At 37.0% G+C, this 13,781-nt stretch overlaps 1 protein-coding gene across 8 annotated transcripts in view; it reads right to left on the reverse strand.

The window, feature by feature from the left end:
* Positions 1 to 5,433: 5,433 nt before the first annotated feature.
* The window catches only part of pfkpa (phosphofructokinase, platelet a), a 28,882-nt gene continuing 20,534 nt past the window's right edge, over positions 5,434 to 13,781 (reverse strand). For 6 of the 8 annotated variants that reach the window (XM_077554634.1, XM_077554636.1, XM_077554638.1 and 3 more), the window contains 6 exons: positions 12,849 to 13,013; positions 10,714 to 10,775; positions 10,525 to 10,636; positions 8,608 to 8,707; positions 7,677 to 7,782; positions 5,434 to 6,276 (listed from right to left, as the gene is read on the reverse strand). In XM_077554634.1, coding sequence (XP_077410760.1) covers positions 6,120 to 6,276; positions 7,677 to 7,782; positions 8,608 to 8,707; positions 10,525 to 10,636; positions 10,714 to 10,775; positions 12,849 to 13,013 — 702 coding nt within the window. In that variant the 3' untranslated portion in view covers positions 5,434 to 6,119. Of the gene's footprint in view, positions 6,277 to 7,676; positions 7,783 to 8,252; positions 8,708 to 10,524; positions 10,637 to 10,713; positions 10,776 to 12,848; positions 13,014 to 13,781 lie in introns of all 8 variants that reach the window. The other 2 variants (XR_013289737.1, XM_077554637.1) reach the window with 2 other exon arrangements.

Consider the following 13,781-nt stretch of genomic DNA (forward strand, 5'->3'; position numbering starts at 1 on the left):
TGGTCATGTGTGGTCATTTAATTATTATGGTCTTGTATTATGTTGTCCCTTGTGATGATGAGGTATTTGTATTTACAGTTGCTATGTCCATTATGAGGATAATGTTTGATGATGATGTGTTGGCTGCTCTTAAATTGTCTGGTCTTTAGAAAATGTCCCTTCTTAGTTTCTCTGGTCATTATTTTGTAGTTGCTATACAGTTGCTATGTCTCTTGTGATGATAAATTGTTCACTCTTAATTTGCCTTGTCTTTTGAAAATGTCCTTTATTTTGTCTAGTCATTTCTATTTTGTAGTTGCTATAAATTTGCTATGTACTTTATGATGATAATGTTTGCCACTCTTTGTCTAGTCTTTTGAAAATGTCCCTTCTTATTTTGTCTAGTTATTGTTATTTTGCCGTTGATATAAAGTTGCTATGTCCATTATGATGATAATTTTTGATGATGATGTGTAAGCCACTATTAATTCGTCTAGTCTTTTGAAAATGTCCTTTCTTACTTTGTCTAGTCAGTTATTTTGTAGGTGCAATACAGTTGCTATGTCTCGTATGATGATAATTTTTGATGTGTTAACCACTCTTAGTTTGTCCTATGCAAATATCCCTTCTCATTTTGTCTAGTTATTGTTTTTTGTAGTTGCTAGACAGTTGCTATGTCCATTATTATGATCATGTTTGATGATGATGTGTAAGCCACTCATTGTTTGTCTGGTCTTTTGCAAACGTCTCTTTTTATTTTGTCTAGTTATTGTTTTTTGTAGGTGCTATACAGTTGCTATGTCCATTATTATGATCATGTTTGATGATGATGTGTAAGCCACTCATTGTTTGTCTGGTCTTTTGCAAACGTCTCTTCTTATTTTGTTTGTTCATTTTTATTTTGTAGTTGCTATACAGTTGCTATGTCTCTTATGATAAGGTTTGCTGCTGTCTTAGCAACTCTCAGGTTGTCTAGTCCTTTACAAATGTCCCATGTGCAAATGAGAATATTTTCGCTTACTATGGTATTATTCGCTCTTTGTTTGTCTGGGCTTTTATTCTGTCTGGTCATTTTTATTTTGTAGTTGTCATGCAGTTGTTATGTCCCTTATGATGAGGCCTTAGCCACTCTCAGGCTGTCTAGTCCTTTGCAAATGTCCCTTAAGGTGAGAATGTTTTCAGTTACTATGTTTGTCTAGGCACTCTTATTGCAATTGTGCCTTGCCCAGCTGGAGTAGCCGGGCAGCCAAAAACGGAGTTCACTTCCACAAAGTTCTCCCGGCATTATTATGATTTACCGATGCAGACTACTCTCCCCAAGAATCTCGGCTTTTTAAGAACGCCCCGTGGTGTCTGTGCTACCGTCTCCCTGCATCCAGTGTGTCAGCAGCACAGTGATATATGTAAATACTGTATACACACATAGCCTGGCAGACAGTAAGAATTAAGCTCGTCTTACCGAGCACAATCTTGGGCTATGATTCACGATCCACTCGTGGCCCAGAAAGACAGGTTGCAGCGCCAGCTCTGTAAATCGCCTGGCATCTGGCGCAACAGACAGCCTTGCATGTTAATGCCGAGTTAATATTATTCTTATGAACTGCGAGTGACTTTGCATGTTAGTGAGCGCTCTATCAAATTAACGTCACTTCCATTACCGCCGCCGTCTATTTCGTGTCACGAGTGCACGGCCGCCGCGTTGCCCGTTTGCTTCCGCGTATCAGGGCGTGAAGACCAAATATGAGCAAGAGAAGTCAATCGCGTACGCAACGTTTTTAATCCTTAAATCCACGTTTGAACACAAACAAACGTAACCTTTCTGTGAGGAGGAGAAGAAAGAGGGGGGGGGGGGTAAAAAAAAAAGATAGTCCCGACTCATTTATCACATTGCTCCAAATGTACAGATGAATCCGGCGATGAAAATCTGTGCTGAGAAATGTCAGGCAGATATTAACTCCAATGCATCAAAGTGGCGCTGCAGTCACTAAGCTGACGCTCTCCCCAGCCGCCGGTTCGAGTCTGAGCCGGCGATGTAATTTTCAGCCAACCGCGGCCATTTGTCACCCAGAAACGAGTAAATAAAGACACAAGTCACTTTCTCCCAAAGATTAACATCTGAAATGATGCGGAGCGAATTTCATTAGCGCGCAAATGCCATTCTTTAGATCTGTCTCATCTCAATGAGAGTGAAGGGAGAGAAGGGGGGGGGGGGGGGAAGAATTGCCTTTTCATGTAGTTTTCACTAATCGCTTCCCTAACAAAATACGGCAGCCTTGTACTAATAAGTAAGTTAAGGCTCAGTGGATAGATAGAGTGAAACAGCACAGAGGCTAATGGAATCGAGAGCTTTCCATGCCTCCATGGGTGTCTTAATTGTCAAAAGGAGATTCTCAGATGAGTACTGCGGGAAGCCTAAATTGGAGAGCAACTCGCCGGACTTGTTTTAAGCCAGAGCGCCTCTCATTTGCGTAAGCTGGATCAAATCCTTTATTCAGTGTCTGGAAACAGCGGTGGCAAAGTTTCCAATGCAGCCAATTGGGACTGCAGCGAGTGAAAAAAAAAAAAGCTGTACATTTACAGCTTTGCAGCTTTTGAGCTCGGCAGGTTCTTGTTTATTTCTTGCATGTTAATCTAAACTGAGAAATGATTGCTTTCTTTTCAAGGTTAGGTGATTTATTGTCACTCTTCAAAAGTTTAACAACATTTGTGACTATGGTTGACTTTCAGTTTGTTCCCATAGAAAACTACATAGAGCTATCGATTCTGTACTGCTAAGCTAAGGCTGTCAGCTAATGCTAATTTGTGCATTCAAAGATGCCAATGCTACTCTGGTTAACTTGTGGCTTTGATGTGAAAAGGGGGTTTCAAAGACTCGCACCCATTTCTAGTAAGGCTAAAAATTCAATTTCAATTTCAACTAGACAAAAGTGCAATTTCTGCAGAAATTGTGTGGGAATGCTAAAAAGCTGAATGCTATTAGCATAAAAGTGCCTGATATAATAATAATAATAAAAGGTTATGAACAACATACTACACTCCACAATTACAAAATCTGAATAATTGTAAACAAAAATAAAAGATTATTATTATTTTTTTAAGCCTAACATACATAAATATATATTTGCACTTTTTTTTTCATTTTAAAATGACTAATTTAATAATTCTAAAAACAAGGGTAAAAAAAATGGCCTATTGACCCAACTTTGAGTCAAGAAATGGGTATTTTAGTGTAAAACAACTCGTAAATATTGGTCAGAACTTTTACTTGGTCAAAACAATTGGGTCAAATTGGCCCATAGAGTGGATCGGTCCATTTTTTATCCATAATTGGGTTACTTTTGACGCAACTGTTTTTAGAGTGTATAATAATAGTGTTTCAAAGAAATGTATTTGTCTTAATATTTTTTTTTGTACAAAATAACAAGTGATTGTCCTAATCGCGATTTCAATTATTACCAAATGAATTGTGATTAATATTTTCTTCATAATCGAGCATCCCTAATTTCTAGTGTAGTCGTTTCAGACAGTTGCTTGAAGGTGGCTCTGGATCTGAGACTACCATAGCTGATCAGGTCACCCTGTCAATGCAGAAGCATGAGTATTTGGGGAATTTATTGAACTTGAATTTGACACATTCTTGAAAATCAAGATGTTTCTGTTTGCACTAATGGGAAAAGGAAGCTTCATGAATCACTTGCGATATTATTTTTACTCCTGTAGATGGTGCTCTTTGTTTAAATATAAAGTCCAGTGCGATGGAAATTGATTACATTTACTTGAATGAAATGACTTTACTTTTGCGGGCATTTCACTGTCATTTAATCCGAGCACTACATCTAAAATATACAGAAGATAAAATGCAGAACGTGTTTTTAATCTAAAAAGGTCGACACGGCCATGAATTTGGAACATCCATGCCAGCGTTACAATTGATATTAAATGAAGATAAAGTTGCTCACAATGTGGCGAGGATTTGATGAGAATCCCAAAGTGAGGAGGACCCTTCATTTGCAACCTTTAATCAGCCCAATGAGATCAGATTCCAGCAGAAAAGAAAGTGAGGGTGGAGAAATGAAATGGTAATTAGTATTGATTACCTATGTGCATATGACCCTTTCAGTCTTCCCATGCATTCTTAAATCAACCTAAATTATTGAATTTACTAATTTCATGCAGGTGGGGGGGAGAAGTCGCAGTGAACTGTGCACCCATTGGAGTGTGAGGAAATTACAATGATGGGCTACAAGGTGTCTTTTTTGTGCACAGGCGGAGGAGTAAAGACAAATTAAGCATGCTGGTTTAAGTTAAGTATAATTATTCTGGGAGGGTCTGTTGGGAGGGAAGGTGATTCAGGTTGATTTTTTTTTCTCCCCCTCCCTCTCTTTCAAATTACATTTCACATTGTCACTAAGGAATGGTCTCAGCTTGACCGTATATGCATGTAATTACTGTTAGTTAGGACGGGTGACAATAAAAAGTTTAATAAGTGGAAAGCAGCCCAATTAATAAGCCAGTGGGAAATTGAAATTTTCTTTCAAATGATAAGATTAATTCCCTAATTGTGGCAGCACACACGGCCTCACACCGTTAATCTGCGTGGGTAATAAGCCACTCATCTCAGAAATGGTCCGGAGCCAAAGTGGACAGCGACTGATGGAAAGGATCCGTGTCATAATGGACCCAATGAACCCGGAAGCTAAGAGGAAGCGGTGGTGCTCTGGCGCCACCTGCTGTAGGCTTGTGACATGACAGCGTATAGAGAATACTGTACAGTATTTTTTTTTTTTTTAAAGCTACAGTTTTGAAATGGGTTCTGCAACATGCATATGATATTGACATTGACTGTTTACATGACATTTTTTTGGTGGGAGGTTCAGAATCTTTTATTATTATTATTATTTCCCCCTGTCAAAAAAGGGAGAGAAAAAATCTTCCCAAAAATTCTGAAAAACAGGAAAAAAATATTCCATATTAAAAAATTAAAAAAAAAAAAAAAAAGAGAGAAAAATGTTTTGAAAAACAGAGCGTCCATTTCTGCTTTTCGGAATATATATATATATATATATTTATTTATTAATGGAAAAAAAATGAAAATCTGAAAAAAAATTGAAAATTAAAAACCAATACTAGAAAAAAAAAACTCCCCCCAACAAAATTAGTCAGAAAAACACGTATACTATAAAAAATAAGTTGATTAAAATTAAAATTATGTATCATTTCTGTATGAACCTTTTTCCCATCACAATCCCTTTCATGATTATTTTACTGTGTGCAGTATTTGCGCCTCTAGTGCATTTATAATGTAACCACACTGAGACAAATTATGCTTGACAACAACAGATGGGGATGGCGACTCATTAACAGAAAACAAATGAGATATTTAATGGGCCTTAAATAAAAAAAGTGGATAATATAAACGAGTAATAAATGAACAAAAACGCAGTGACTAATAAATAGGGTACACGTATCAAGTAAATTTTTTATTCTTATTCACATCTAACATGTTTGTGCATTGTTTCAGACAGCTACAGCAGTTGGACACACAAAATAAACTATGTCAAAAAGATAAATATTAGGTCTGAGTGTCAAGCCTGGCACATACTCCTCTTTTGTTTGCGTTGTTAGCTGTGTTGCATCTCACATGCATGCTGAGGCTCAAATAAATGCAAAACTTTGAGATGACATTTCAGGATGAACCTAAAATGAACTCTAATCTTTCCAGATGAACTTAATTTGACCTACACTAGACAAAAAGTTTAGAGAAGGTCACATTTTCAAGGTTCTAATGCATGTTTTGCAATGTGTTTTTGGAGCAATGTACTTGCGCAGCTCTGGCCTCAGAGCCTGCCTACGTAACTCGAGACAGGGAAAGTGCAAAATTTAACGGGACATTAATAAGCATACAGAACATGTCCGTGTTGGAAAAGCCGTTTGTGTGTGCGATTGAGAGTACATTAAATGTGCATTTGTCACCAGGAACACTTCCGAGGTTAGCTTACAGGTCAATGACTACGTCCACGTAGGGATGCCTTGAAGGTAAAAGGTGTTACTGGCGCTCTTAGACAACATGTGGAGTTCACGCCTCAATTAACACACAGGCTTGGACTTTGTTGGCCGCCGGTACAGAACCCGGGGCGCTTTCACATGGCCACAGAGGCGTCCGAGTCTTTGGGCCGGTTGTGTACCACGTGTTCCAGCTGGCCCGAGTCCGAGACGTCGTAGCTCGTCTTGTACTTGGCGAGGATCTTCATCAGGGGGCGGAGCTTCAACCACCACTGCTCCTTGGGGATTCTGTGACTGTTGACACACGAGAGACCGCCTGTATTGTGTTATCGTTATTATTAGGGGTGTTAAAAAAAATCTATTTGGCAATATATCGCGATATTATAGGTAAGAGGTATTTATATTCAGTAAAATTTGTTGCATTACTTACCTGCTCCCCCCCCTCCCGCTAATAATTGGTTAATTAACTCATTCACTGCCATTGACGGCTACAGACGTCAAAAATTCATTTAAACTGTTTCTATTAGTTTAACATTTTTTTGTTAAAACCACTTTTGTTAAAAAGAGTATGAAAACGTATATTTTTTTTAATGTACATTTGTGATTAATCGTGAGCTAAATAGTGAAGTCATTTAGTCATTTATTTTCTTTTTTTAATTAATTCACTGCCATTGACGGCTATAAACGTCAAAAAAAATTCTCAACTATTTCTATTAGTTTAACATTTTTTTCCCACTTTTGTTAACAAGAGTATGATAACCTAGAATTTTTTTATTGTACATTTAGAACAGATATAACATTTGTGATTAATCGTGAGTGAACTAGTGAAGTCATGCGATTAATTACAATACAAAATGTTAATCGCCTGTCACCCCAAATTTTTAATAATGTTTTCTTTTTTTTATTCATTGACGGCTATAAACGTCAAAAAATATTTTTATTGTACATTTAGAACAGATATAACATTTGTGATTAATCGTGAGTTAACTAGTGAAGTCATGCGATTAATTACAATAAAAAAATCGTGATCGGCTGTCACCCCAAATTTTTAATAATGTTTTCTTTTTTTTATTCATTGACGGCTATAAACGTCAAAAAATATTTTTATTGTACATTTAGAACAGATATAACATTTGTGATTAATCGTGAGTTAACTAGTGAAGTCATGCGATTAATTACAATAAAAAATGTTAATCGCCTGTCACCCCAAATTTTTAATAATGTTTTCTTTTTTTTATTCATTGACGGCTATAAACGTCAAAAAATATTTTTATTGTACATTTAGAACAGATATAACATTTGTGATTAATCGTGAGTTAACTAGTGAAGTCATGCGATTAATTACAATAAAAAATGTTAATCGCCTGTCGCCCCTAATTTTTAATAACCTTTTTTTTTTTTTTAATGAATTTATGGGAGTGAATGAGTTAAAATATTGATACCTGGTTTTGGTACTCATCCATTCCTAGTATGTGCGTACATAGGTCATATCTAAAATAAACAGTTTTACAGTTTTTTTTTTAAATTTTAATAAATGATTGGTTAATCACTTAAGATGAAACGATTCAGTTTAAAAATTAGAATAATTATCATAATACATTTATTTTTACTTTTTTTTTTTAACTCATCTACAAATAGCTTGCCCATTTATTTATTTATTTTTAAAAAGGATACAAATAATACATCACACATACACAAAATCAGTCTCCCCCTTTAGTTGTACCACTGGCTGGAAAATCAGAGCTCTGCGACGCATTCCCAGCAAGCAGCAACTGTCCTCGGTGTTAGCAAACACTCTGCCTGCAAAAAAAATAAATAAAAAAAATCATCACAGAAGTTAAAAATAGACTTAGCAGTATTTATAGGCAGCAGCAGACAGTGAACTGTGGGCAAAGGAACTGATGAGAGAACAGACATGACTACAAAGAGACAAAAGCAACAATGAGGAAATGGGTTGCCAAGCTACAAGAAATGTGCACGTGACGCGTGGTTCTCTAACTTGAAGCGCAATGAAAGAGGTATTTGTGGGAGCATGATACATACGAGTACACTGCCTGATGAATACAAAAAGTAGACATCCGTTGAATAATTAATTCAGGCAATATACCGATATGGTATATTTACGGCTCAAATGATAGTGGCTGGTGGAAGTCAGCACACGGTGGTTGTCATGGTAGCGCAATGGTTGGGAAAAACTGACAAAAGACATGGAGCTAAAAAGAGGAAGATGTCATGGAGCCAGCTTTAAAAAAAACAAAACATACATTTACCTTCATCTTATGTCATCCACCATGCGAATATGAAATAGATAAAAAAACAAAAAAAAAGAGAGACAAATTTGCACTTTAAGTGGAACTTTAACGCATGTGTTGCTTTAAGACACATCATACTTCAATATATTGTTAACTGTGAGCTCAGGGATTTTTTAAAAAGTATTTATTGACAACACTTGATGTAAATGATCTATAAATAATATCCTCTTGAGCGAATAAAAATACATCAAGATGCCAGGTAGAGCGACTCCATGACAGATCTCAATAAATAGCACACCTCACTGGGGAGCGGACATCCACTACTGTAGGATAAATCATATCTATCTAATAAGGAAGGACATTCCGGGCTCACCTTGTCTGAATGTCTCCACCAGCTTTTTGGTGACCCACTGCATTGCCTTGGCGGAGATCTTGGTTCCAAAGTTTCGGTCAAATGGAGATGGAGCTCCCCCCTTTTTTTTTTAAAGCATTGAATGAGTAGGCATTCCTTTTAATATGGATGGATCACTAGGAATTCTGCTGGTTGTGATGAATTTATATTTGATCATATTGACGTAATTGAAGGACGGGACAAGTCAAATATGGGACACATTCCTGCACACTTCAAAAAAGTATTGTATTGGGTGTCAAAATTACTGCGTTAATTTTGAGTCAGCAAACACGTCCGCGTCAAAATTTAGCAGTAATAAATTGAATAATAATGCATGTATTTGTGGAGACTGGGGTCAATTTGTATTTTACTATTTCAAAAATGTGCAGAATTTCACAAGTTACTTCATGTAAAAGATTAGATAGCTCTCAATATGAAAAGAAAAATGCACTGAGCTGTCACCATTGTCTTACATATACATTTATGCCATCTAGTGGCAAAAAAAGGATCTCAACACAAATCAATATTACACTCAATTTTTTTTTACAATACATCTATATTAACTCAATTTTATGAATTATTATGAAATTACTGTATCAATGACTAAAAGATGCAGCTATATTTCTATTCGCTTACCATTTTTACCACAGACTTTGAAAACTTAAAAAAATGGTATTGTACATTTAGAACAGATACAAAATTTGCGATTAATCGATTACAAATTGTAATCGTCTGACACCCCTAATAAATATAATTGCTCAATAAATAGTTCATTTTCCTTTCCAATTGCTGCGAAAGATTGATTTCCTCTCCTTTTGCCTTCATTTGAGTACTGGTTTTCTGACATTCTTAAACTGTTTCATATGGATGCATAGAACTGCCAATGTGGAATAAAGATTTACGAGTGCCAAATATGTTTGAACATATTTACAAATATGTTTAAATGTATTTGCGAGTACATTTGAATGTACCAGAAAATACGTTTCACCGTACTTGCAAGTGCATTTTGAGCGTACAGTATTTGCTAGTACATTTAAACATGCTAGCAAATAAATATGTTTAAGCGTACCGGTACATTCAAACGTACTTGGAGGCTAAATGCCAAAAACCAAGCATTTTGTCCTATAATGCCACAGGGTATTTATTGACTTGCGAATGCACAAGCTAAATATTTTTAAAACATTTTTTTTTAGCTTTTAGTCTAAATTATACCAGTGCGCTTGAAAAAGAAATAATAATAATAAGTAAACAATGTTTTCTTGCAATTATTGTGATTTTTTTATTATGTCTGCATGATTTCACATACGGAAGTCAATATCCCATGGCATTATGGGAGAAAATGCTAAGATATTAGCACTTAGCATACGCACTTGCAAATACATTTGAACATATTTAGATATATTCAAACATACTTGCAAATACATTTACACGTATTTGCCATTCAAAAATGTTTACTCCACGTTGGCAGTTCCACGCTTCCGTAGTTTCACGTTTAAATGATGCGCAATCTAATATATAATAATCACAGCAGAGGAAGAGGAAACAAAGAAGCTAATAGTGCATCAGACACCAACAACTCTCGCTTCTCTGTATTCCATATTTAAATGTATGTATGTACTTGTTAGTTGCGGTCCTAATTCCCCAAAGTGCTTTATTATTTTGTTTCCTGTATCGCCTCACTTGCTGCAGAGAAAAGCCAATGTCTCCTCTGGGATTCATCAAACGAGTTTTTGATCCAGTTTTATCTGTGCTAATCTCAAGACGCACAAAGTCGAAAAACAAAACAAAGCCCATCTGCGAGGAAGGGGGGGCTATTGACAAAAACGCAATCCCCAAATATAGAAGATGTTACATTGCTCTATAAACACTTCTGGTGCTCAGTCAAATTTGCGAGCCTACCTGCTGCATGTGTCCCAGCACATTCTTCCTGCAGTCAAACACACCCTTGCCTTCTTCGGTATACAGCTGGTAGATGAAGTCAGTGGTGTAGTTTTCATTAGAGTTCTCGTTTCTAACATAAAAACAACAGCTGGGTTAGTTAGGTGCATGGATTTTCAAATATACTGTAAGTTTAAGTAACAGTTAAACCTGAGCACTAAGCCTCGTTGAATGCTTGTCTTCATTTTCTCTGTCAAGTGCTCAACATTGGCCTGCGGGAAGAAGAAGAAAAGAAATAGCATCTTGGCAACATTTCGATCTCATGGATGAAATTGGAAGCACAACATTGAAGTTTTGAACAAGAGGTGGCAAATCCAGGTCGAGAAAGTAAAAATCCTGCCACAGGTTGGCTTTAGCCCCTGGTGCTAGTTAGCTAGCTAGCTAGCTTCCTAGCAAGTAAACGAACACCATGAAAGCTAGCCGACTAGCTAGCACTAGGTCGAGAAAGTAAAAATCCTGCCACAGGTTGGCTTTAGCCCCTGGTGCTAGTTAGCTAGCTAGCCAGCTTCTTAGCAAGTAAACAAGCACCATGAAAGCTAGCCGACTAGCTAGCACCAGGTCGAGAAAGTAAAAATCCTGCCACAGGTTGGCTTTAGCCCCTAGTGCTAGTTAGCTAGCTAGCTAGCTTCCTAGCAAGTAAACGAGCACCATGAAAGCTAGCTGACTAGCTAGCACCTGGGGCTAAAGCAAAACTGTAGCACAGTTTTTACTTTCTGGATCAGGATTTGCCACCTCTGACATCAAAGAAACATAACCAGATGAGGGTTGGGAAAAAAATATTGACTTTGTGATATATCGCATCTCCCACCTGACAGTACCAATACATCAGCATCTGTCATCATCGCTGAGAAACATAAAAAGAAGACTCATAAAATACCTGGCAGCTCTTCTTCCCTGTGCTTGTTCTGAAGCATCAGACACATTTTATAAATTATTCAATTAGTCATATACTGCTCCCCCACTATTTGCGGACATAGAGACCAAGCCCTGCAACAAATAGGGAAAATCGGCCAGTAATTGCCAGACCACAAAAAGGTTAGTAATTACCTATAGATGCCACAATATGGTGGCAAAGCATTATTTTTCTACAAAGTATATTAGACTAGGTCCTGTCCAAATGAAGCTCCTCACCTCACTTCTACACTGGTCAGGTATGGGCAAAAGGCGGGCAGCCTGTTTTCCTTTTTTCTCCACAGACCCAAACAATACTTAAAAAATTGCTGATAAACATTCATTATACGTTTTTATGTAAAACAGGGTGAAATGCGGGGAAAAAATTGTAAATACCCTAAATACATTTAAAAAAAATACTGAGAAAAAAAAATCACCAAATATGCAAATGTGCGGGTGCCTAAATCAGAGTATGCAGGGGTTTACTGGAGTTTTAAGTTGTAATACCACCATTCACCACTAGCTGGCAGACATGTCTTAGTTGCACTTACAGTACACTGGGAAAACTTTTTTTTTTTTTTACTTCCCAACCCATACAAAATATCCAAAATACATTTCAAATACTACTAGGGGGGGGGGTCACCAAATATCCAAATGTGAGAGTATGCAGGGGTTTACTGGAGTTTTAAGTTGTAATACCACCATTCACCACAAGATGGCAGACATATCTTAGTTGCACTTGCACTAGGTATTTTACTGCTCTATATTACAATGTGAGTATGCCTAAATCAGTTTTGTGCCATCCATATTTAACATTAACTCATTCACTTCCAGCCATTTTCAAGGCCTACCGAATATTGTGTTCTATTGATATAAAAACATGGAACATACCAAAAGAAGAAAAGTTTCTGTTCTGCAGCAATTAGCATTAGACTATAGCTAAGTTTCATCATTATTCACATTCCTGTTGAAAACACTGGCAGAAAGAGCTTGTTGCAACATGGCCCTGGCTAATCTCTTATACTCTGCTGCCACCTGCTGGCAGCTTATGACCTCTTCATGTCAGAAGCTGCATCAAAGCCTTCTTTATGTTTTCGCATTCAAATAAACATAAAAAAAAAAAAACGTAGAAATACGTTTTGGGGAGTGAAGGTATTAAAAAAACACATTTACACATTTTTGGGTTTGAATGAGTTAAAAATACAGTATTACATAATTGCCATATTGTGATTATTATAGGCAAAGCGATTGTGATAATGTATCTCCTAACGGCATTCTACTTGCAAAAATGATGATCCAACAACAAAATGGTGCATTTTCAATGTTCTTTGCTAGATGCTGATTCAAAATAAATGGGTAAGATTTTGTGTGCTTGGGTTGAGATGATCGGTCACCTGCAGGTCCCTGATGTCAAAGGGCTCCTCGTAGATGTACGCAGCGTCCGCCCCAGCAGCAAGGCCTGCAACGGTAGCCAGGTAGCCACAGTAGCCCCCCATGGTCTCGATGATGAACACGCGCCTCTTTGTCCCGCTGGCTGACTGCTTGATGCGGTCGCAAGTCTGATGCGTGCATATATGCAACGTTAGTATGTGGTAGTTTATGAATGCATTAAATATTTGTGCGGTTTAATATGTTAGCAGGCAAATCATTAGGGAGAAGACATTTGTGTCAAAATACTGTTTTCTGCTTAAATCGCATATTGGTACGGCGATGTATTAGGGCCACGTATAAAAAAATATATATATATATTTTTTGAGGGCGGGGGCAATATTCCGGGGTGGAAAAAAACTCTTTATAAATTTGCAAATTGCTAATTTTTTTCCCGCAAATTAGCCACTTTATAAAGTGGCAAATGTGAGATTTATTGTTTCTCTGAATATTGCCCCCGCCCTCCAAAAATATATATATTTATACGTGGCCCTAATACGCAATTTGCCACTTAATAAAGTGGCAAATTTGCCAATTTTTTCCCCTCAGACTAATGCCTCCACCCTCTAAAAAAAAATTATATATTTATATGTGGCCCTAATACGCCGTTGTATATTTGCAATGAGTTACATTGTCTGTTTGTTTTTTTCTTCTTGGGCCGATGATGGTATGTGAATAACACCAGTCAAACTCCAGTTTACAAAATACTATTTCGTGGTTGCGAGTCATATAAAGCAATTGTGTTACACACAAGGTTTTTCAAGAGACAAAAACCAAACAAGCATGAAGTCAAATTGAAACAACATTCTACATGCAGTTCAATGCTGCTGTTATGCAGGAATGTAGACAGATATCCATTTGTCGGACTCCTGCATTAAAAAGGAAACCAGATCAGATCG

This window comes from Vanacampus margaritifer, chromosome 20, assembly GCF_051991255.1.
Source record: "Vanacampus margaritifer isolate UIUO_Vmar chromosome 20, RoL_Vmar_1.0, whole genome shotgun sequence".
NCBI classification, from domain to species: Eukaryota; Metazoa; Chordata; class Actinopteri; order Syngnathiformes; family Syngnathidae; genus Vanacampus; species Vanacampus margaritifer.